The sequence below is a fragment of the Protopterus annectens genome, chromosome 12.part0, assembly GCF_019279795.1.
Source record: "Protopterus annectens isolate FY-2018-M chromosome 12.part0, PAN1.0, whole genome shotgun sequence".
Classification (NCBI taxonomy): domain Eukaryota; kingdom Metazoa; phylum Chordata; order Ceratodontiformes; family Protopteridae; genus Protopterus; species Protopterus annectens.
Genome location: NC_056746.1, coordinates 5,704,292 through 5,728,792, shown reverse-complemented (window position 1 = coordinate 5,728,792; position 24,501 = coordinate 5,704,292). Strand labels below are relative to the sequence as shown.

General features: G+C 45.0%; 1 protein-coding gene across 1 annotated transcript in view; it reads right to left on the bottom strand.

Annotated features, from left to right (window-relative positions):
• ARL6IP1 (ADP ribosylation factor like GTPase 6 interacting protein 1) overlaps positions 1–24,501 on the bottom strand; it is a 301,643-nt gene that overhangs the window by 100,803 nt on the left and 176,339 nt on the right. The window contains exon 5 of the mRNA XM_044089045.1: positions 19,257–19,341. Within this exon, the coding sequence (XP_043944980.1) occupies positions 19,257–19,341 (85 nt within the window). The remainder of the gene's footprint in view (positions 1–19,256; positions 19,342–24,501) is intronic.

Genomic DNA, 24,501 nt, shown 5'->3' with positions numbered 1-24,501 from the left:
AAGAGGTTTCATCGTCGGTTTTGGACCTCGGATGCCTGTCTTTATCCTTGTCCTTGCGTTTTTTCGGTATTGCGGTAGTCTGCTGATCCGACGGCATAGTATAATTGAACCTTCGGCCAAAGTAGTGCAAAGCAAAATCAAAACGTCTTTATAGTGCGTTTGTTAAATCTAGCACAAAACCGACAACTAGTGACGTCGTGATCAGGGCCTAGGCATGGAATACAGTAAGAGTGGAAGTCCTTATGAGGTATTTGCTTCCCACAAGAAATACAATTATTAACTTTTTCTGACATCGGTCTGAGGCAAGAAAAATGTTTCCCCAACGGGGTACTTGGCTTTATTGAAGACTTCGGATCTGAAATTAGACTTCGAAAATCTCAGGAGTCGGCCGACCGGCACTTGTGAAAGTACAGTTTTGTACCTACCATAAATGTAGATGTTAGAGTGTTCACCCTGCTGCAGTCATCACACTTGGGTTATCCTGCCATCGGCCTGAGTTCCAAAATCTTGGTCCGGCGTCGGTTGCTGTCGCTTCTTCCCTGATGTCAGTGCGCCAGGGGTATACAAGAGGCATCCAACGCCATTATATTATATATATAAAAATAAAAGAATACCTTCAGACACAAGCAAATACACCACAGAGGTTGTATAGGACAGAGTGGCATAGATAAGTTCAGCTAGTTCAGAGGGGATGGAGGGAGGGTAACCTGGACTGCAGCAGGGTGAACACTCTAACATCTACATTTATGGTAGGTACAAAACTGTACTATGTTCACTGTGTTACCCTGCTGCAGTCATCACACTTGGGTTGAATCCCAAAGCTAAGGATGGGTGGTGGAGTTACAGGGTTAGAAGAAGCTAGTAGGCCCTGCAAAACTGCGGTGGCAAAACCAGCTCTAGTCTTAGAATATAGGGGTAAGTGATAGTGTTTGGTGAAGGTGTGTACTGAACTCCAAGTTGCAGCTTCCAGAATATCCTTGGTGGGCACTCCCCTGAGAAAGGCTGCTGATGTAGCTGTAGCCCTGGTGGAGTGGGACCTAAGGTTAGCAGGTACCGGTTTCCCATGATGCGTGTAGCAGAAACGTAATGCAATGCCCTATCCATTTAGAAATGGTCTGTTTTGAGATACCTTTTCCTTGTGATCCTGCAGCATAGGCTACAAAGAGTTGTTCAGATTTTCTGAATGCCTTAGTTTTATCCAAGTAGTAACGTAATTGCCTGTGAATGTCCAAGGAGTGCAGGAGTCTTTCTCCTTTGTTCTGGGGATTTGGGAAAAAGGTGGGCAAATGAATGGTTTGATTTAGGGCCACACTGGATACCACCTTTGGCATAAAGGTAGGGTTAGTGCGTAGAGAGACTCTGTCTTGATGAAAAATGAGGAAAGGTTCCACTGCCATTAGTGCCTATAGCTCTGAGACTCTTCTAGCTGTGGTTATTGCTGGTAGCAGGGCAGTTTTCCATGAAAGAAATTTTAAATCAGCTGAAAACGCTGGTTCAAAGGGCGGCAGTGTAAGATTTTCCAGAACAAAGTTGAGATCCCAAGTAGGTGTTGGTGCTCTCCTGGGCGGTCTTATGTTCTTAGCCCCTCTGAGGTACTGTCTTAGGAGTGGATGTGCGAATAAAGGAGGATCCGTGTTGTAATGAGCTGAAATTGCTGAGGCGTGGATCTTAATAGATGAAATGGAAAGTCCTTTGTGCAACATCTCAGTTAAATATTGTAGAATCTGAGGAATGTTTGGATCAAGGGGATTTTGGCCTTTAGCCTGGGTTCAGGCGCAAAATCTTTTCCATTTGTCTGAATAGTTTTTTCTGGTGCTGGGCCTCCTGGCCTCCAGAATAACATCCATAACAGCTTGGGATAGAGGAGTTGGCTGGTTGTTTAGGTAATTTGCCATGCAGCCAGGTTTAAAAAGTCTTGAGCTGGCTGTGTAGAATCAGATTGTCTCACTGGGTAAGCAGGTGAGGAATTTGTGGTAAAATCCATGGTGGGCCGTGGGCCATATTCCTTAGAATTGGATAACAATGCTGCATGGCCAGTCTGGTGCAAGGAGTATCATTTGTGGCCTCTCTACTCTGACTTTCAGCAGTACCTTTGCTAGAAGAGGCAGTGGAGGAAAGGCATACACTGTTAATGTTTTCCAACTGAATGAGAGGGCGTCCACTTTCCAAGCTTGTGGATGGAATGTCCTTGTGCAAAATATTTGAAGCTGGTAGTTTTGGGGGCTGGCAAACAGATCTATGTGTGGGCGTCCCCATTTTTGAGCCATCATTGCAAATACTTGTGGATCTAGTTTCCACTCGTGTGGATCCATGAAGTTTCTGCTTAGGTTGTCTGCCAAAGTGTTTTTCTTTCCTGGCAGGAATTGTGCTTGTAATTGAACCTGGTAAGACAGTGCTGTGTTCCACAAGGTCATTGCTTGTCTGCATAGAGGGTAGGAATGTGTGCCCCCTTGCTTGTTTATGTACCACATTACTGTGGTGTTGTCAGTCTTTATTATTAGTTGTCCTGGGTGTAAGAGGTCCTTGAAAGCTGTTAGGGCATTCTGTACTGCTAGCATTTCTTTTTGATTGATATGCAGATGCCTTTGATCTGTAGTCCATTTGCCCTGAATGCACTGTCCTGCCATGTGTGCTCCCCAGGTATAGCCCGATGCATCTGTTGTCATAGTTTGCCTGGCTGTGGGTAAGGTGAAAGGCTGACCCTTGTTGAGGTGACATGCCTGTGCCCACCATAGAAACTGCTGTTGAAGGCAGGGAATGAGAGGTATCATTGTTTCCAAGCTGTGGCTGTGCTGAGTCCATACGCTTTTCAGGTACCATTGTAATTTCCTCATATGCAGTTTTGCAAATGGTATTAGTAGTATGCAAGATGCCATGAATCCCAAGGCCTGCAGAATTTTTCTTGCAGGGAGTTGGGTCTTTGTTGCCATTATTTTGAAATATTGAGTCAGCTGATGTTGCTTGTCTGGCATGAGATAAGCCATCTGGGCCGTTGTATTCAAGCTGGCACTCAGGAATATTATGTTTTGTGAGGGCACTAGTTTCGATTTCTTTTCATTTACTGTGCACCCTAGGCAACTTAGAAGGTGTTTGACAAATGCCAGATGCTTTAAAAGAATGTCCTTGCTTTCTGCTTGAATAAGGCAGTCGTCCAGGTATGGGTATATTTGAATTCCTCTTTGTCTGCAGTATGCAATTACTGGTGCCAGTCATTTTGTGAAGACCCTGGGCGCAGTAGATAAGCCAAAGGGCAGTGCAGAGAATTGATGTGTTGAACCTGCAATGAAACGGAGGTATCTTCTGCAATTTTGTCTAATAGGGACATGCAGGTATGCCTCCTTGAGGTCCAGCGTTACTAGCCAAGCATTCTTGCCCAGCATGGGAAGAAGCTGCTGTAGCGTTTAGCATCTTGAATTTTGGTACTTGCAGATAGGTGTACAGAATTGAATGATCCAGAATAGGTCTCCATGCTTTGTCTTTTCTTGGAACTAGAAAGAGTAGAGTAAAATCCTTGTCCTTGCTCCTGTGTAGGTACCTGTTGAATGGCTCATGTCCATGAGAGCTGTAATTTGTTTTTGTGCCTCTGCCCATTGATTTGGTGGCAGGTTGGGCATTCCTTTTTTCCTTGGCAAGGTATGTAAGTGGAATCTGTATCCTTGTGAGACAATGTTTAGGACCCATTTGTCTTTTGTGATGATGTCCCTTTTTCTGACATTGGACTGAGGCAAGAAAAGGTTCCCCAACGGGGTACTTAGCTTTACTGAAGACTTCGGACTGAAATTCAATTTGAAAATCTCAGGTGTCAGCCGACCGGCACTTGCAAACTGCTTCTGCTTCGGGCACCGCACGGCAAGAAAGACTGAAGAAAATGGCGTTGGATGCCTCCTATACCCCTGGCGCACTGACGTCAGGGAAGAAGCGACAGCAACCGACGCCAGACCAAGACTTTGGAACTCTGGCCGACTGTGGGACCGCCTGACGGCAGGATAACCCAAGTGTGATGACTGCAGCAGGGTAACACGATGAACATCTGCTTCGGGCACCGCGCGGCAAGAAAGACGGAAGAAAATGGCATTGGATGCATCTTGTATACCCCTGGCGCACTGACGTCAGGGAAGAAGCGACAGCAACAGACGCCGGACCAAGACTTTGGAACTCTGGCCGACTGCGGGACCGCCTGACGGCAGGATAACCCAAGTGTAATGACTGTAGCAGTGTAACACGATGAACACCCTAGGGCGTCTGAAGGCCCAACCAGCTCCACGTGGGAGGTTGTCTGTGGTTCTGTGGAAGCGGTAGTCAGGGGCTGCATAGGCGCCTCGCTGAAAACCAGAGAACCGGCGGCTGGCCTAGAAGAGGCCTCGTCATCAGTTTTGGGCCTCGGATGCCTGTCCTTGTCCTTGCGTTTTTTTATGCACTGCAGTCGTCTGAAGTTCCGACGGCATGGTGTAATTGAATTTTATGCCAAAATAATGTCGGGAAAAATCAAACCGACGTTTAATAGCGTGCTTGTTAAACCTAGCACAAAACCGACAACCAGTGACGTCGTGGTCAGGGACTAGGCATGGAATAAAATACGAGTGGAAATCCTTATGAGGCATTTGCTTCCCACAAGAAATACAATTATTAACTTTTACTGACATCGGTCTGAGGAAAGAAAAAGTTTCCCCAATGGGGTACCCAGCTTTTTTAGTAGACTTCGGTTCTGGATTCGGAATGAAAATCTCAGGAGTCTGCCAACCGGCACTTGCCAACTGCTTCTGCTTCGGGCACCGCGCGGCAAGAAAGACTGGAGAAAATGGCGTCGGCTGCATCTTATATACCCCTGCCGCACTGACGTCAGAATAACCCAAGTGTAATGACTGCAGCAGTGTAACACGATGAACATCAGGAATTGTGGGAAAAATATATGCATAAAAGGAAAAAGGTTTAAGAGGCAGGATTTGAATGAGCCATATAATGCTTAACTGACAATAACTAGATAGACGTATGTTTGCAAGTACAGTTGTTTCAATGGTGCCCAATGTATAATGTTTGCAACTAAAGTGCTAATATTCTTTGTTTTTGTTTTTCATTTATATAAATGTAAGATTATCTAGGCCATACATGACAATTTAATAAAGATATTTATTGGGGGAAAAAAGGGTAGGAAAGGGATACACTACCACTTCAGAGTATACTTCATGAGTCTGTCCTTCTCCAAAAGTGGGGGTCATTATCAGGCGAAATTAAGCAAAACAACACTTCAATAACTATGTCAATCTCAACTAGATAACATCCTTCCCAGCCAGATAGAGGTGCCACAGGACCTGCTACCCATCAGACGGTACGAAGTGAAAGGACTCTGAAAGGACAGGACAAGGAAAACCGATGGCTCCAACTCGCACCCTTAGGATAGCACTGTTGCTGCTACACCTACAAGAAAGACTAAGACTAACAGAAGCACATCATGACATACAGAGTTGAGCATGTGTGTGGCACAAGGGACCAGAGACCAGCACATAATCTGACACCCGCAATGTATGTAAACACTCGAGCATGCTGTTATGCGCTAAAATGGTTAACATTTACCATGGAACAAAAGCCATCAAATTCTAGCCTAGAGATACAGAATGAACAGTGTTCACAAACAAGCAGACAAAAGCCTATGGGTACTACCACATCCCTTGGCTAGTGATCCATCAGTCTCTTTCTGCAGGGGATGAGCAGTAAACCCCTCTCGTCTAAATTAACAACCAGTAAACTTGTGGAATTACTAGTCTGCTCCACAAGTGTTACAGGGGAATATGCTTGCCCCAGCAACCAAGGGGATTGAGAGGTCACACACAAGACGCACCTTGTTCTAAAGGCTCGAGTGTTTGAGTAGCAGTCTTGCCATTCAAACTTGAACTACAGGGTAGTGACTCTGTGGTGCAAAGGAATGAAGTACTAACTGTGACCAAAGATGATTCAAGCACTGGACAAGGATGGGAATAGTACAGTTGTGTACCTACCATAAATTTAGATGTTAGAGTGTGTATTCACAGTTGCAATCATTACAACTGGGTTATCTTGCTGGCAGGCTACCAGCAGTCGGCCCGAGTTCCAAAGTCTAGGTCCGGCGTCGGTTGCTGTCGCCTCCTCCCTGACGCCAGTGCGCCAGGGGTATAAAAGATGCAGCCGACACCATTTTCTTCAGTTTTTCTTGCCCCAGATGTCAGATGCCCCCAGATAGGTGTACAATAAGCATGCATACACAAAAAACAACTTTTCCTTCATCTACATGCAAATACACCACATAGGTTGTATATAATAGAGAAGTACAGATAAGTCCCAGCAAGGCAAAGGGGGATGGAGGGAGGGTAACCTGGACTGCAACAATGAATACACTCTAACATCTACATTTATGGTAGGTACACAACTGTACTATGTTCATAGTGTTTCACTGTTGCAGTCATTACAATTGGGTTGAATCCCAAAGCTAAGGTTGGGAGGCTGTTGATAAATAGGATAAGGAGAGGCTACCAGGCCCTGCAGAACTGCAGTGGCAAAGCCTGCTGTGGATTTAGAGTAGAGAGGTAAGTGATAGTGCTTTGTAAAAGTATGCATTGAACTCCCAAGCTGCAGCTTCTAAGATGTCTTTGGTTGGTACTCCTCTGAGGAAGGCTGCTGAAGTGGCTGCTGCTCTGGTTGAATGTGGCCTCATGCCCTTAGGCACTGATTTGCCATGCTGTGAATAGCAGAAACGAATGCAGTGGCCTATCCACTTTGAAATAGTCTGCTTTGAGATAGGCTTTCCTTGTGATCCTACAGCATATGCCACTAGAAGTTGCTCAGCTTTTCTGAAAGCTTTGGTTCTGTCCAAGTAGAATCGTAGCTGCCTGTGAATATCCAAAGAATGCAGAAGTCTCTCACCCTTATTCTGTGGGTTTGGGTAAAAGGTAGGCAAATGAAATTGTTTGGTTAAGGGCCATACTGGACACTACCTTGGGCATCAATGTAGGGATTGTCTTCAGAGAAACCCTGTCAAGATGGAAAATGATAAAAGGTTCCACAGCCATGAGTGCCTGTAACTCAGACTCGTCTAGCGGAGGTTATTGCTAGGAGCAGAGCTGTTTTCCAGGATAAGAATTTTATATCAACTGCAGAGGCTGGCTCAAACGGAGGCAGTGTTTTTCCAAGACATAGTTGAGGTCCCATGCAGGTATTGGCGCTCTTCTTAGGGGTCTTATGTTTTTGGCCCCTCTGAGGTACTGCCTTAGTAATGGATGAGAAAAAATAGGTGGTTCTGTATTGTAATGAGCTGAAATGGCAGAGGCATGAATTTTAATTGATGAAAAGGAAAGGCCTTTATCCAGCATCTTGGTTAAGTATTGCAAAATCTGAGGAATATTTGGAACAATCGTGTCAATACCTTGTGCCTGGTTCCAAGCACAGAATCTCTTCCATTTTTCTGCATAAGATTTTCTGGTGCTAGGTCTCCTGGTCTCCAAAATAACATTCATCACTGCCTTAGAAAGAGGTGAATCTTGAATTGCTACATTACCCGCCATGCTGCCAGGTTTAAGGTCCCGAGTTGGCTGTGCAGTATCAGACTGTCTTGTTGGGTCAATAAGTGAGGAATTTGAGGTAATGTCCAAGCTGGGCATTGAGACAAGCTCTTTAGGATTGGGTACCAGTGCTGGCGGGGCCAGTCTGGGGCAATCAGTATCATTTTGGCTTCTCTTGTCTGACCTTGAGGAGTACCTTGGGGAGGAGAGGCAGAGGAGGAAAGGCATATACGGTTAGATTTTTCCAGCTGAAAGATAGAGCATCCACTTTCCATGCTTGCTTGTGATTAGTCCTTGTGCAGAATTTCTGTAGTTGGCAGTTGTGAGGGGAGGCAAAAAGGTCCATGTCCGGGCATCCCCAGTTCCTGGTTACCATGCTGAAGACTTGTGGATCCAATTTCCACTCATGGGGATCCATTAGGTTTCTGCTTAGTTCGTCTGCCAGAGTATTTATCCTTCCTGGCAGGAATTGTGCTTGCAGATGTACTTGGTAAGTCAATGCTGTATCCCACAAGTTCATGGCTAGTCTGCAGAGGGGGTAGGAATGTGTGCCCCCCTGCTTGTTTATGTACCACATGACTGTACTATTGCCTGTCTTTACAAGTAATTGTCCTGGATGAAGTAGACCCTTGAAGGCTGTCAGGGCATTTTGAACTGCCAGCATCTCTTTTTGATTGATATGTAGATGCATTTGACTTGCGGACCATGTGCCCTGAATACATCTTCCTGCCATATGGGCCCCACAGGCATAATCTAATGCATCTGTTGTCAATGCCTGCCTGGCTGTGGGTAAGGTGAATGGCTGTCCCGTGTTGTGGTGGCAAGCTTTTGCCCACCATCGGAACTCCTGTTGCAGGCAGGGCAGGGAATGAGGGTAATTATTGTTTCCAGGCTGTGGCAATGTTGAGTCCAAACACTTTTTAGATACCATTGAAGTTTCCTCATATGCAGTCTTGCATATGGAATTAGCAGAATGCAGGATGCCATGAAGCCCAAAGCCTGCAGAATTTTTCTTGCAGATAACTGGGTCTTTGTTGCCAACATTTTGAAATAAGTAGTCAGTTGTCTGTTCGTCTGGCGTGAGATAAGCCATCTGGGCAGTTGTATTTAAGCTTGCACCAAGGAATATTATCGCTTGAGAGGGTACGAGTTTTGATTTCTTTTTGTTTACTGTGTACCCTAGGCCTGTTAGTAATCTTTTTACAAACGCCAGATGCTGTAGAAGAATGTCCTTGTTCTCTGCTTGAATAAGGCAGTCGTCCAAGTAAGGATATATTTGTATTCCTCTTTGTCTGCAAAATGCAATTACTGGTGACAGCATTTCGTGAAGACCCTGGGTGCAGTAGATAAGCCAAAGGGCAGTGCAGAGAATTGGTAGTGCATTGAGCAAGCTATAAATCTGAGGTATCTTCTGCATGATTGTCTGATTGGGACATGCAGGTATGCATCTTTTAGGTCTAAAGTCACAAGCCAAGCCTTCTTGCCCAGCATTGGCAGAAGCTGCTGCAGAGTTAACATTTTGAATTTTGGAATATCCAGGAATGTGTTTAGTATAGACAGGTCCAGTATTGTTCTCCAGGCTTTGTCCTTTCTGGGCACCAAGAATAGCCTTGAGTAAATTCCTAGTCCCATCTCTTGCTGTGGTACTTGCTTAATGGCTCTCATGTCCATGAGGGATGAAACTTGTTTTTGTACCTCTGCCCATTGATTGCATGGCAGGTCTGGCATACCGTTTGGCCTTGGCAGGGTATGAAAGTGGAACCTGTAGCCTTGTGATACGATAGTTAAGACCCATTTGTCCTGGGTGATCATGTGCCAATTTTGTGCAAAAAGTGCTAGTCGTCTCCCCCCCCCCCCCCAAAGGAGCTGACAGAAGATATGCACTTGGTGCTGACAGGGGAAGTCATCGAGACTGTTTTTCTGTATGGTTGTGATTTTTCCTCTCTGCTTTTGGAGGAAGAAGCACCCCATTGTTTAGGCCTGTATGAGCCTTGGGGCTGTGATCTGCCTCTGGGGCGTCTATGTCTGCCTCTTTGTGGCCTGTCTGACACTGGAAAGGACCAATTCTTTGTAGGCCAGTTCCTGCTAAATATGGGAGCCTGTACCTGTAAGAAATCCTTGACTGTTTGCATAGATTTAGCTTTATCCTCCATTTTCTTCAACACCTCTTCTGCTTTAACACCAAACAAAGTATCATGTTGTAAAGGAGCATCTAATAGTTTTGCTTTTACATGATCGGGCAGATTCTCTTCTTTTAACCAAGCATGCCTCCTAATGACAGAACCTGTAACAGCGGCCCTGCAGGAGACCTCTAGAGAATCAAAACCACATTGCAAAGTATGCTTTCGCACTTGTTCAGCTGCATGCAATAAATCCTGCATTTCTTTGTTATCTGCACATTCTGAATTTGTCAACATTTTCTGTTTAAGCAGTGACATAAGATATTGCCGATATTTAAGCATATGAAACTGACAATTTAAAGCTCTTACAGCCAAGTTAGCAGAAGTATAAATCTTTTTCCCCCCATCTGTCCAGGGCCCTTGAATCCCTATCAGAGGGGATAAGGTTTTTTGCAGTGGAAGCCTTGACCCCTCTGGGACCCTGAGAGATAGTTTCTGGGTCAGCAGCAGGGTGTTTACAAAGAAATTTATGTGAATCAGGAACCCTGTAGTATCGGTCTGACTTAACAGGAGCTGGTGGTAAAGAGTCAGGCAATAGACCGGACACTGTAAATAAATAATCTACAATGTCTAAAACAGAAGGAATAGCAAGGGGCCTGTGCTGAGATAATTTTATTTATTTTTTATTTATTTTACATTTGTTAACCGGGAGAGTCCGACTGGATACATGTCCATTTTCAGCGGAGGCCCGGGGAGAAAAGCTCCAAGTACATAACAGACATATGAACATTGTTAATGCAAAAAAAGGAAGATAGTTGAGTTCTAAATACAATATAAAGATACATCACATCTTGGGAAAAAAAACAACAGCAGCATATAAAAAAAACATAGGTCAGTTACAAAGGCCTTGTTAAAAAGCGGTTAAGGATAGTGAGGTAAGAGAAGGGTAAATGATAGTGGTTAATCAGGTTTGGAACAGGGACATTGCCAGAGAGTATTGAGATGAGGTTTAAGCTTTTTTTTGAATTGTAGGAGTGAGGGTTCTGAGGTGAGCATGGTCGGTAGGGAGTTCCACATTTTACCTACAAAGTTTGAGAATAGAGAATCCCCAGCAGAATTATTGGCTTTGGTAGTTTGAGCTAAAATCTTATTGGAGGAGCGTAAAGATTGCAGGTTAATATAGGGGTGAATGATGTTTTTCAGAGCTGGTGTTTTCTCTGGGTGATACAGTATCTGGTGAGCCGTTTTGAGTTGGTTGAAATGGAGTTGGCTGGAAAACTCTAACCACCCTAGTTGCTTCAAGTTAGTGCAGTGGTGCGTTCTAAAGGTGGAATTTGTGGCAAATCTAGCTATGTGATTGTAACAAGAAACAAGCTTGTTAAGGGTTGTCTTGTTTAGGTTTGTAAAGAGGGGGGAGGCATAGAAAAGAGTTGATAGTAGGTGTGTGCTGGCAATTGTAATTTTTGCGTGAGGAGTGAGAAAGTGTTTTACTTTACAGAGAGAGCCAAGCTTTTTATTGACGGTTTTGATGGTAAGATTGAAATGGGTGTCAAATTTAAGGGAGTTATCAATGGTAACTCCTAATAGCTTTGTGTGAGCTTCTGGTGATACAGTGATTCCATTGGAGGATGTAATAGAGAAGGTGGGGGGAAGAGTCTTGTTAGTGGGTGAGAAAGTAAGTAGTTTTGTTTTGTTGGGGTTGAGAACTAGTTGTCGACTTGAGAACCATAATAAAAGAAAGTCTCTGAGACTTTTCTTGGATTCTGAGTAATCTTGACTCTCCCAGTGGAAATGCTCCCTCATAGTATGCAGGTCTCCCCAAAAGAATAATCCTCAGGAGGAGAGGCTGAAGGAATAGATTCTTCAGCATCAGAATCCTCATAGGGAGGAACAGAATATTCCTGTTCAGAAGAGGAATCAGAGGAAATGGAAACCTAATCTGAAGAATAATTTTCTATCTCTTGCGTAGGCCTCTTATCAGGAGGGGGATGGGAACCCCTGATCTAAGTAATTAGGTCTTCGGCCATTTTAAGCATCTGTTTTTTTTAGGCATGGAGGCCTGTCCAGGAGAATGCTGTACTTGTTTCTTTGTCTTTAGAGCTGCTTTAGTCTTTGCCTTTGATGCTGAAGTTGGTTTTACATATAACTGTGTAGGCCTGAAAACACCCTCAGAAGCCGATGCCTGCTCAGCGGCTCCGGACCCATCTGAGGGAATAGTTTCCGAGTGTCCGGACCCATCTGAGGGAATAGTTTCCGAGTGTCCAATACCTTGAGTTTCCAGCGGCCTAGTCAGCTCCACGTGGGAGTCGAAAGCGGCCTGCGGCTCTGAGGTAGCGGGCGTCAGGGGCTGCGAAAGTGCCTCACTGAGAACTGGCGACAGGCCTAGCAGAAGCCTCGTCGTCGGTTTTGGACCTCGGATTCCTGTCCTTTTCTTTTTCCTTGCACTTTTTATAAACTCAGGTAGTCGGCTGTTCCGACGGCATTATATAATTGAATCTTCTGCCAAAGTAATGAAATGCAAAATCGTACCGACGCTTAATAGTGCATTGGTTAAATCTAGCACAAAACCGACAACTAGCAAAGTCGTGGTCAGGGCCTAGGCAAGGAATACAGCAAGAATGAAAATCCTTAGGAGGCATTTGCTTCCCACAAGAAATACAATTATTAACTTTTTCTAACATCAGTCTGGAGCAAGAAAAAAAAGTTTCCCCAACAGGGTACTTGGCTTTAATGAAGACTTCGGATCTGAAATTCGAATTTGAAAATCTCAGGAGTCGGCCGACCGGCACTTGCAAACTGCTTTTGCTTTGGGCACCGCGCGGCAAGAAAGACTGAAGAAAATGGCATCAGCTGCATCTTTTATACCCCTGGCGCACTGACGTCAGGGAGGAGGCGACAGCAACAGACGCTGGACCTAGACTTTGGAACTCGGACTGACTGCGGTTAGCCTGCCAGCAGGATAACCCAATTGTAAGGACTACTACAGTGAAACATGATGAACATCTGTTTGGTTCATAGGTGGGTAAAGTACAGTTTTGCACCTTCCATAAATGTAGATGTTAGAGTGTATACACTGCTGCAGTCATTACACTTGGGTTACCCTGCCGTCAGGCGGTTCCCCAGTCGGCCTGAGTTCCAAAGTCTTGGTCCGGCGTCGGTTGCTGTCACCTCCTCCCTGACGTCAGTGCGACAGGGGTATATAAGATGCAGCCGACGCCATTTTCTTCAGTTTTTCTTGCCCCAAATGTCAGGTGCCCCCAAATAGGTAGGCAATTCAAATTTCTAATAAAACCTACATAAGAAAAGCAAACAACTTTCAGTTACCAGCAAATACTCCCGATAGGTAGTAAAGGGTAGAAGACAAAGGTACGTACCAGCAAGTAAGAGGGGAAGGCGGGAGGGTAACCTGGACTGCAGCAGTGTATACACTCGGACATCTACATTTATGGTAGGTACAAAACTGCACTATGTTCATCGTGTTACACTGCTGCAGTCATTACACTTGGGTGGAATCCCAAAGCTGAGGTAGGGTGGCTGGTTCTTTAAGGTATTAGGGGTGGCTTTAAGGCCCTGCAGCACAGCAGTGGCGAAGCCAGCTCTGGATTTAGAGTATAAAGGCAGATGGTAATGCTTGGTGATGGTATGCACAGAACTCCATGTTGCTGCTTCCAAAATATCCTTGGTAGGTACTCCTCTGAGGTAGGCAGTGGAAGTGGCTGTTGCCCTGGTGGAGTGAGATCTAATGCTGCTAGGTACAGGTTTCCCATGGTGTGTATAGCAGAAACGTATACAATGTCCTATCCATTTTGAAATAGTCTGTTTTGAAATGGCTTTTCCCTGTGCTCCTGCATCATATGCTACCAATAATTGCTCAGATTTTCTGAAAGCTTTGGTTTTGTCCAAGTAAAAGCATAACTGCCTGCGAATGTCCAAAGAATGCAGACTCTCCCCTTTATTCTGTGGTTTTGGATAAAAAGTTGGCAAGTGAATAGTTTGGTTTAGAGCCACACTTGATACCACCTTTGGCATAAACGTAGGGTTAGTTCTTAAAGACACCCTGTCCTGGTGGAAAATGAGGAAAGGTTCCACTGCCATTAGTGCCTGTAATTCTGAAACTCTTCGTGCTGATGTTATTGCCAGGAGCAGAGCAGTTTTCAAAGAGATAAGTTTTAATTCTACTGTGTTAGCTGGCTCAAGTTAAATTTTTCCAAAACAAAGTTGAGGTCCCAAGTTGGAGTAGGTGCTCTACGGGGTAGTCTTATGTTTTTAGCCCCTCTGAGCTACTGTTTTAGCAAAGGATTAGAAAAAAATGGGGATCCGTGTTGTAATGAGCAGATATGGCAGAGGCGTGGATCTTGATGGATGAAAAGGAGAGGCCTTTGTCCAGCATCTCAGTTAAATATTGTAGTATATGAGGAATGTTTGGGACAAGAGGGTCAAGGCTGTGAGCCTGGTTCCAGGCACAGAATCTCTTCCATTTATCCGAATAGGCTTTCCTGGTACTAGGCCTTCTGGCCTCCAGAATGACATCCATAACAGCTTTGGAGAGAGGCACTGCTTGCTTGACTAAGGAATCTTCCATGCAGCTAGGTTTAAGGTCTTTAGCTGGCTGTGAAGTATCTGATTGTTGTGTCGAGTCAGCAGATGTGGGATTTGAGGCAAAATCCAGAGTGGCTCTTGTGCCAAGTTCTTTAAGATTGGGTACCAGTGCTGGCGTGGCCAGTCTGATGCAATCAGGATCATCTTTGGCTCTTCTTGCCTGGCTTTTAGGAGTACCTTTGGAAGGAGAGGTAGTGGTGGGAAAGCATATACTTGTAGGTTTTTCCAGCTGAATGAGAGGGCATCCACTTTGCATGCTTGTGGATGGTAACTCCTTCTGCAAAATTTGTGTAGCTGGCAGTTCATTGGGGATGCAAACAGATCTATGTCCGGGCTCCACCATTTCTGTGTTATCATTCTGAATATTTGTGGATTCAATTCCCATTCATAGGAATCCATGATGTTTCTGCTTAAGTCGTCTGCCAGTGTGTTTCTCTCTCCTGGCAGGAATTGTGCTTGCAGATGAACTTGAGAGTTTAGAGCTATGTTCCACAAGGTCATGGCTTGTCTGCAGAGGGGGTAGGAGTGCTTGTTTATGTACCACATAACTGTGGTGTTGTCTGTCTTTAGTAATAGTTGTCCTGGATGCAGCAGGTCCTTGAAAGCTATAAGGGCATTTTGTACAGCTAGCATCTCTTTTTGATTGATGTGAAGATGCCTTTGTTCTGCGGGCCACTTACCCTGAATACATTTTCCTGCCATGTGTGCTCCCCAGGCGTAATCCAATGCATCTGTTGTCAGTGTTTGCCTGGCTGTGGGTTGAGTAAAAGGCTATCCCTTGTTGAGGTGACAAGCTTGAGCCCACCATCGAAACTCCTGTTGAAGGCAAGGAATTAGTGGTATAACTGTTTCCAAACTTTGACAGTGTTGAGACCATACACTCTTTAGGTACCATTGTAGTTTCCTCATATGCAGTCTAGAATATGGAATTAGTAGTATGCAAGATGCCACGTAACCCAAGGCCTGCAGAATTTTTCTTGCAGGGAGTTGGGTCTTTGTTGCCATCAATTGAAAGTATTGAGTCAGTTGTCCTTGCTTGTCTGGCGTGAGATAAGCCATCCGGGCCGTTGTGTTCAAGCTGGCACCCAGGAATATTATCTCTTGTGAGGGCACTAGTTTTGATTTCTTTTCGTTTACTGTGTACCCCAGGCAACTTAACTTTTTTACAAACGCCAGATGCTTTAGAAGAATGTCCTTGCTCTCTGCTTGAATCAGGCAGTCGTCCAGGTACAGATAAATTTGAATTCCTTTCTGTCTGCAAAATGCAATTACTGGTGCCAGGCACTTTGTGAAGACCCTGGGCGCAGTAGATAAGCCAAAGGGCAGTGCAGAGAATTGATAGTGCATTGAACCAGCTATGAATCCGAGGTATCTTCTGCAGTTTTGCCTGATAGGGACATGCAGGTATGCCTCCTTGAGGTCCAAGTTCACGAGCCAAGCTTTCTTGCCCAGCATGGGAAGAAGCTGCTGTAGTGTCAACATTTTGAATTTCGGAACATCCAGTAAGTGTTTAGAGAAGAAAGATCCAGAATGGACCTCCAGGGCTTTGTCCTTTCTGGGAACCAGAAAGAGTCGAGTAAAATCCTTGTCCTTGCTCCTGTGGTGGTACCCTTTGAATAGCTCTCATGTCCATGAGTGCTGTAATTTGTTTTTGAGCCTCTGCCCATTGATTTGGTGGCAGATTTGGCATTCCTTTTAACCTTGGCAGTGTGAGAAAGTGGAACCTGTAACCTTGAGATACAATTTTGAGAACCCATTTGTCTTTGGTGATCCAATGCCAATTGTGATAGAAAAGTGCCAGCTTTCCTCCCAAGGGGGCTGCCAAGAGAGAGCTGTTTGGCAGCTGTAGTGGGAAGTCATTGAGGCTGCTTTTTATATGGTTGGGGCCTGTCTTCCCCTTCTTTCTGAACTGGTGCACCCCATTGTCGAGGCCTGCAAGGACCTTGTGGTTGACCTCTACCTCTTGGATGTCTGTATCTGCCCCTTTGAGGTCCGTCTGTAACTGGAAAGAACCATTTCTTTGTTGGCCAATTTCTGCTAAATCAAGGAGGCTGAACCTGTAAGAAATCCTTCACAGTTTGCATAGATTTTGCCTTATCCTCCATTTTCTTTAATACCTCTTCTGCCTTAACTCCAAATAACACATCCTGCTGCAAAGGTGCATCCAATAATTTTGCTTTAACATGATCTGGTAACGTAAGTTCTTTTAACCAAGCATGTCTTCTAATGACAGAGCCTGTAACTGCTGCTCTACAGGAGGCCTCCAAAGAATCAAAACCACATTGCAAAGTATATTTTCCCACTTGTTTAAATGCATGCAATAAATCTTGCATTTCTTTAAAATTAGGAGGATCTGAATCTGGAAGCATTTTTTGTTTCAACTGAGACATCAAAAAGTACTGATATTTTAGCATGTGAAACTGGCAATTTAAAGCTCTCATTGCTAAAGTTGCAAACGTATATACTTTCTTTCCCCATCTGTCTAATGCTCTGGAATCTCTGTCAGAGGGAAATGGATTTTTTGCTGAGGAGGCCTTAATCCCTTTGGGACCCTGAGAAATAGTTTCAGGGTCAGCAACAGGGCTTTTACACAGAAATTTGTGCGAGTCAGGGACTCTGTAGTACGGTTTAACTGGGGCTGGAGGTAAGGAATCAGGATTTAAGCTGGATTCAGTATACACATAATCCACAATATCTAACACTGGCGGAATAGCAAGGGGTCTGTGTTGAGGTAATAAAAGGAAGTCTCTGAGCCTTTTCTTGGATTCTGAGTAATCCTGGCCTTCCCAATGGAAATGCTCCCTCATGGTATGTAAGGTTTCCCCAAAAGGAGTAGTCCTCAGGCGGAGAGGCTGATGGAATTGATTCCTCAGCATCAGAGTCCTCATATGGGGGTAAAGAATAACCTAGATCTGAGGATGAATCTGAAGAAATGGACACCTGGTCGGGATGAGTCATAGTCTGCACCCTGTCTAGGCCTTTTATCAGGAGGGGGGTGGGATCCCCTGATCAGAGTGATAAGGTCTTCGGCCATTTTGAGCATTTGTTTCTTAGGCATGGAGGCCTGTCCTGGAGAATGCTGTATTTGTTTCTTTGTTTTTAAAGGAGGCTTAGACTTAGCAGAGGGTTTAATGCTTAACTGAGTAGGTCTGAAAACACCCTCTCTGAAGCTGCGGGTTGCTCAGCTACTCCGGATTCCTCTGAAGGGTTAGTTTCGGTAGGCTGAAAAACTTGTGCGTCCGAAGGCCCAGCCATCTCCACGTGGGAGTTGGAGGCGGCCTGTGGTTCTGCAGAAGCGGTCATCAGGGGCTGCGAAGGCGCTTCGCTGAGAACCGGCGACTGGCCTACAAGAGGCTTCATTGTCAGTTATGGGCCTCAGATGCGTGTCCTTGTCTTTGCGCTTTTTAAGTATTCCGGTCGTCGGAAGTTCCGACGGCATGGTGTAATTGAATTTTCTGCCAAAATAATGTCGGGCAAAATCAAACAGACGTTTAACAGTGCGCTTGTTAAACCTAGCACAAAACCGACAACCAGTGATGTTGTGGTGTGGGCCTAGGCATGGGATACAATAGGAATGGAAATCCTTATGAGGTATTTGCTTCCCACAAGAAATACAGTTATTAACTTTTACTGACATCGGTCTGAGGCAAGAAAAAAAAGTTTCCCCAATGGGGTACTTAGCTTTGTAGAAGACTTCGGTTCTGGATTCGGAATGAAAATCTCAGGAGTCGGCCGACCGGCACTTGCGAACTGCTTTTGCTTCGGGCACCGCGCAGCAAGAAAGACTGAAGAAAATGGCGTCGGCTGCATCTTATATACCCCTGTCGCACTGACGTCAGGGAGGAGGCGACAGCAACCGACGCCGGACCAAGACTTTGGAACTCAGGCCGACTGGGGAACCACCTGACAGCAGGATAACCCAAGTGTAATGACTGCAGCAGTGTAACACTATGAACATCTAGACTATCTGCCCAAAGGCATTTATAAGCCTAGTCAGAATGTGTTGGCTTTCGCCATCCCCTCAGATTAGTTCCCTGTGCCTCTGTCCAGCAGAGCCACTGAAGTGATCCCAGAGGTATAGGTTCATAGGGGGGATTGATGCCGGTTTGCCCACTTGGGAGAAGCAGCTTGGCCCTCTGCAAGAATGACATCTAGCAAATGGGTAGGCTTTTTTAGCATGCTGCAGATATGCAAACCCACAAGGCAGTGGATCAAATCTACTGCTGCAATTTGACTCATCTGTGGAAGCACGCAGGAGACATTCTGTGCATGTCAAGCAGTCATAGCATAACATGGTACTAGGATCAGCAACAACTAACATCTGTCTGGAGATCACTTCCTGCTACTGGTTCTCACCCTTAAGGGAGAGTGTAGCAGCTGGATCACAGGACAACTGATTGTTAAGCAAGGAACAGGAAAAAATAAAGGAAAACAAGCCATCATAAGTGAACCAGACTTTGAAGAGGAGCCAGGCCTAGACTTAAATCTAAGCTTGTGGTACCTAATCTTCTCCCTTTCATGTTCTTATTCGATACTGTTGAACAGTCCAAACCACTGCTGCCAAGCATTACACATTCCTAAAGACCTCCAAATTTTCTCAAATGCTGACAAGTTTCAGCATTCAGCTGCTGGCAGAGTTATCATTCAAATCATGATCCAGTTCTGACAAAAAAGGCAGCACTTCCTGTGGTCCTGATTCATAACCTGGCAATCACAAACACAACCAGATGCTCATTGCTTCCAAAGCATCAAAAGTGGGAACTTTTCAGAGATGCATATTAGGAAGTAATATGAAATACATGACTGGCTGGGGAAAAAGCATGAGCAACATGCATGCAATATACATGGACTGGACAAAGTGTACCAATCTAAAATAGGAAGACTGATGCTTCTAAACATTCATGACAAGAAGACAAGCACAAATCATTAAATCTATACAAAGAGCCATATGATGCCAGACCTAAAACGTCATACTTTTAGCATACCACAGAAGTACTAAAAGGCTTACCAATCAAGTAGGTGAGGAAGAGATTGTGAACTTGTTGTCCAATCCATGCTACCAATGCTAGTATGCAGATCATGGTCAGAAAGTACTGTAACAAAAAATGAACATATTTATATGCAAAAGTCAAAAGGAAAGACATTAACCCTGAACATTTCTAGAACTTTTATCAAGGCTATACCACTTCTGTCAGTTTCTATCAGACTACTCAACTGTTGCATTTATTAACACTAACTTCAGTAAAAGCAATCACATTTGCTACATCTAAACAATAGTTAAAACAGTAAATGAATTATAAATGATTAAGATAACTGCACATTTCCAAAGTCATTTTTGAAACATTATATACAATATATTTACTAAAACAGTGAATTGTTAAGGTGGAGACCCTGCACCAGTACAACAAACTTGTTTTTACTCAGCCATCTAGTATTACCCGTGCTAATATTAAGCAGAAGGGATTCTCTTGTACAAGGGCAACAACATTTTTCTGCCGCTGTACCTCCAACAAGATCTGAGGGGTGCCACCGTGTATTACACGTGTGTGTGTGTATATATATATATATATATATATATATATATATATATATATATATACATATATATATACACACACACACATACATATACATACATATATATATACATATATATATATATATACATATATATATACACACACACACACATTATATATATATATATATATATATATATATATATATATATATATATATATATATATACACACACACACATATACACATACACACACAGACACACAGACGTGTATTTATGCATGTGTGCTTACAAGTGATGAATCAACCTTCAAAGGATAAAGTGGGGGATCTCAACTTGCACAGTCACTCTATCCCCATTCTCAGCAACTGTTATGGACTCTGGATACAGACTGAAGGGAGGAAACTGAAAACAAACATAAGATGAAAGGCGAAAGGTGGAAAGTGAATACAAAAATGTGTTCCTCTGCAGTGCGGCTTAACTTGGTCTCTGCAATAAAGTGAGGAATTTGGAATGCTCAGAGTTTGACAAAATGAGAGAATCTTAAGAGTTCAAGCATTGCTCATCTATGTACATGAGAAACAATTATGGTGGCTTGAGCATCTTGTGACAACTCCCAAGGGCTGGAGGTATGCCAAGTAAAGCTCACCAGACTGAGCCACCAGTACAGGGACAGTACATGGTGACAGACACATCTGCAATGTACTATCTTTAATTCATTTAGTGAGAAATGTGTTTGTATCTTGTAATTTAAGGTTAAACTGCAGTACACAGGTAAGTTGCCAGTAAAACCACACAGTACTGTACAGAACTTTTAACCAGTAACCTATAAGCAAAGCAGAACATGTACAAAAACAGCAATGGTAGGGGCAGAAATCATGATACTCTCAAATATACTTTTAAACTCTTCCCATAATTGTTAATTTACAAGAACCTCCTCCTTAATGGGCCCAAGATGAAGTTCATACCATCTTCTATTACAAATGCTCAGGGTGATGCATGCCCTATGACACAAACAGCATCATGTGAAAATGTGCAATGCAACTTTACTGAGACTAGTCCCCCCTGACTTTACCAGTTTACCACAGGACTCGAGTAAAAAAGAAGTTATGTCCTTACCATAACGTTCCATCTGTGTTGTTGAACTTCATTCATTCATTACTGATGGGTCTCAGTTCCATCCACGGAACAGAATAAAAAGATGTTAAGTTGTCTATCTCGCCCTCGGCTCCGACTCGGCCATCTTCTATAGCTCGAAAGCCGTTTACTGGCTCGAGGCTACCCCTTATCCCATGATGCCTAGCGCTAGCTACCCAGATCTCGTTTGCCGCTTCACAGCTGCGAGGTTCGTTGTTACTGGCTCAGGCTCGTATAAATTTTATTTAACTACCTTTTCTGTCAGATTAGGGTTTTTTTCTGATAGTTTATTGTTTTAAATATAGTCGCTAACTAGTTTGTTGTTGTTTAGTGTAATTGTAGTTTTCCCTTAGAACTCGTTTAAATTAGAGAGTTCTCCCCCTCTATCCCTCTTGTAGGTGGCGTTTTAGTTCAAGTCTTTTCTTCTTTCTATTCTTAGGTAGTTGTTTAAGTTAGAGGCTTCCTAGTTTTAAAAAAAAATATATCTTTAACTGTAGTATATTGTGTGTTTTGGGTTTTTTTTGTGGTTAGTGTCCAATAGATTTTTGTTGTTAGGTCTTTTGGCCAAAAACAATTCAATGTAGGGTAGTATCTCTTAGTTGGATATGTCTAAAGAATCTAAGGTGTCTGGATTCAAGAAGTGTGACTCATGCTGTCAGAAAATGTCTCTGACAGATGGGCACACTTCTTGCGTCTATTGCTTAGGCGCAGTGCACCTGCAGGACTCTTGTTCGGTATGCTATGCATTCAGCCCAAGGGTTCTGCAGGAGCGCAAAAATTAGCTTATTTTGAGGGGTCTTCTTAAGCCCCAGGATTCACCGGTCAAGACTCAGCCAGTGAAATCTCCTAAACCAACCAAATCGTCGGCTCCCGGCTCGGAGCAGTCATTGGCCCAAGCCTTACCTACTACTTCAGTTCCGGCTGGAACCGAGGAGACTACCTCCCAGTCGGCTCCATCAGTACCTTTGGAGCAGTCGCGGACCCACAAGAGGCTGAGGTCCCTTCTCTAGAGTCTATACATTTGGCTCCTCGGTCTCCCCTGTTGCAGAGTGACCCCAGTCACAGATCCTCCCACTCTTCTCGGTCCTCTAGGCTCTCTGATCACGACGTGGAGAGAGTTGTCAGTAGGTTGTTGAAGTCGCAGGCACTGGCCAAAATGTTGTCCAGCCCTCCTCAAGAGGTGTTTGCTCCGTCCGCTTCCATCAATGTTCCTCCTCTGACTCCATTGAGCTTGGAGCCGGAGTTTGTTGGGGGTTCGAATTGTGGAACCGTCAGCACTGATAATTTCCCCTTCGGTTCCATTGTCTGCTCCGATCCCCTCTATGGTGCCGTCCGTCGAGGGATCTGAGTGCCGAGACTCCCTTGTCGGCTCCGAGGGGGCGAGTGGCATCGGACCCTTGTCCGACCCCGTTCTCCCTCTCGCAGCGTCGGCGCAGGTGAGCTTGCCTCCTACATCGGCCTCGGAGCAGTCTCCCTCGGTGCGGAGGAGGATTCCGGTTTCCTCAGAACCGGAGCCTTCTCTGCATTGTGGCAGGGACGCCTTCGATGTCATGAGGAGTGTACTGGCCTTTGAGTAAGCTCCACTTTCGACCCCACTGGTTCAGTCCCCTGTAGTGCCTGCGTCAACCTCTGCCCCTCCTCCAGACCCTAAGCGTGGGGAACCGGCGCTCCAGAGCACCCCATCGGGTGTTTCCTCTTCTTCCAAGGCCTCCCTTGATCATTCAGAGGAGCCCCCTCGGAAGAGGAAGCACACTGACTCCCCCGAGTCTGTCACTTCGGATATGGATTTTTATGAATCAGAAGGGTCCCCGAGATCCCCCTCTGAAGAGGTTTCCTTTTCGGACATCCTAGAAATGTTTAAGCAGAGGGGGAATTGGACTGCCCTAGCCCCTACCAAGGACGAATCTGTATTCCTGGATGCGTTTGGTTCCCGACCTTCCACCTCCTGGGTGTCTCCGCCTTTCGATCCATTAATGTCAGTGGTGGCTCGAAGGGTTTTGTCAGCCCCGAATACAGTGGAACCAACCCTGAGGAAACCCAGCAAGTTTACCACTGCACCGCTTGATAAACAGTTCCTTACTAAGGGTGTTCCCATAGATGCCATGGTGGTAGCAGCAGCCGCTAAAAAGGAGTTAGCGGAAACTTCTTCCTCTGTCCATCCTAACAAGGAGGATAGGACCATGGATAGATACGGGAAGCGAATGTTTGCTTCAGCGACCTTTTCCATGAGGTCGCTGAATTACTTATGCCATTTTACTAGGCTTCAGAGGGATCTCCTGAAAGAGCTTGGAGATTCCCTCCAGGACCCATCAGCTGAAGGGGCTCAAGCTAAAGTGGCTTCTCAGTTGGCGACCCTTAATTCGTCAGTTAACTCCTCCATGAGGCTCATTTCCTATGCAGCCGATGGTGCGAGTAGAGCCGCAGGTAGAGGCCCGCAGGTAGAGGCATGGACCTCAGGAGCCACGCATGGATGCAACTGTGTAATTTTGCGGAACCTTTTAAAGCGTCGTTCACCAACACTCCCTTTGACGGTTCATTTCTTTTTGGACCACAGGTGAAAGACACTCTCACTAGGTGTGAACAGGAAGGCAAGACTCTCTCTGCCGTGGGAGTCTGTTTTTCCACTCCTTCCAGACCATATCCCAAAGGTCAGAAGAGTGGTAAAATGTGGTTTTGGAAATCCCAGGGAACTTCGCCTGACACACGTAGTGATTTTTCCTCTAGAGGCAGAGGAGGAAACAACAACAGACGCCGCCCTCAGGGCAGAGGGGGTCCGCAGAACCAGGGCAGCAGAGAATCCTTCTCTGACAAGCCCTTCCAGCATCCCTGAAGGGTTGCCCGGCTGCCCGCCTCTGGAGGCAGTTGGGGGAAGACTTTTACTGTACCCAAAAGCCTGGCAAAACCTAACGCGAGACAAATGGGTACACAATCATATTCAGAGGTTACATAATTCCCTTCTTTCAACCCCCCTTACCGTCAAGCAAGTCCCTTCCAGATGTTCCACCCAATCTGCGGGCCCAAGCAGTCATAGAAGTCTCAAGGGTGCTAGGGAAAAAAAAAAAAAAAAAAGTCATCCAGGAAGTCCCGGCAGACCAACTCGGATCCGGAACTTACTCAAGGTTCTTTTTGGTACCAAAAAAGACAGGGGACTGGAGACCAATATTGGATCTCAGCAGACTAAACAAGTCTGTTCAAAGAACAAGGTTTCGGATGGTCACGCTACAGTCCATTCTACCCTTTGTGGGTCAGGACAATTGGATGTGCTCAATAGATCTTCAGAATGCGTACTCTCACATCAAAATGGACAGGCGCTCCAGGAGATTCCTTCGCTTCCGGCTGGGAGACAGTCATTACCATTTCAGAGCTCTGCCCTTTGGTCTCACCACAGCCCCCAGGGTGTTCACCAAATGCATGGCAGTAGTCACGGCTCACCTGAGGCGTCAAGGATTCCAGGTGTTTCCATATCTAGATGATTGGCTCCTTACTGCTACTACCAGGCATCAACTCCTTCAAGCCAGGGACTATACAATCACAATTTGTGCCCAGCTAGGCAATACTATAAATTTTGAAAAATCTGCCTTATTGCCCTGTCAAT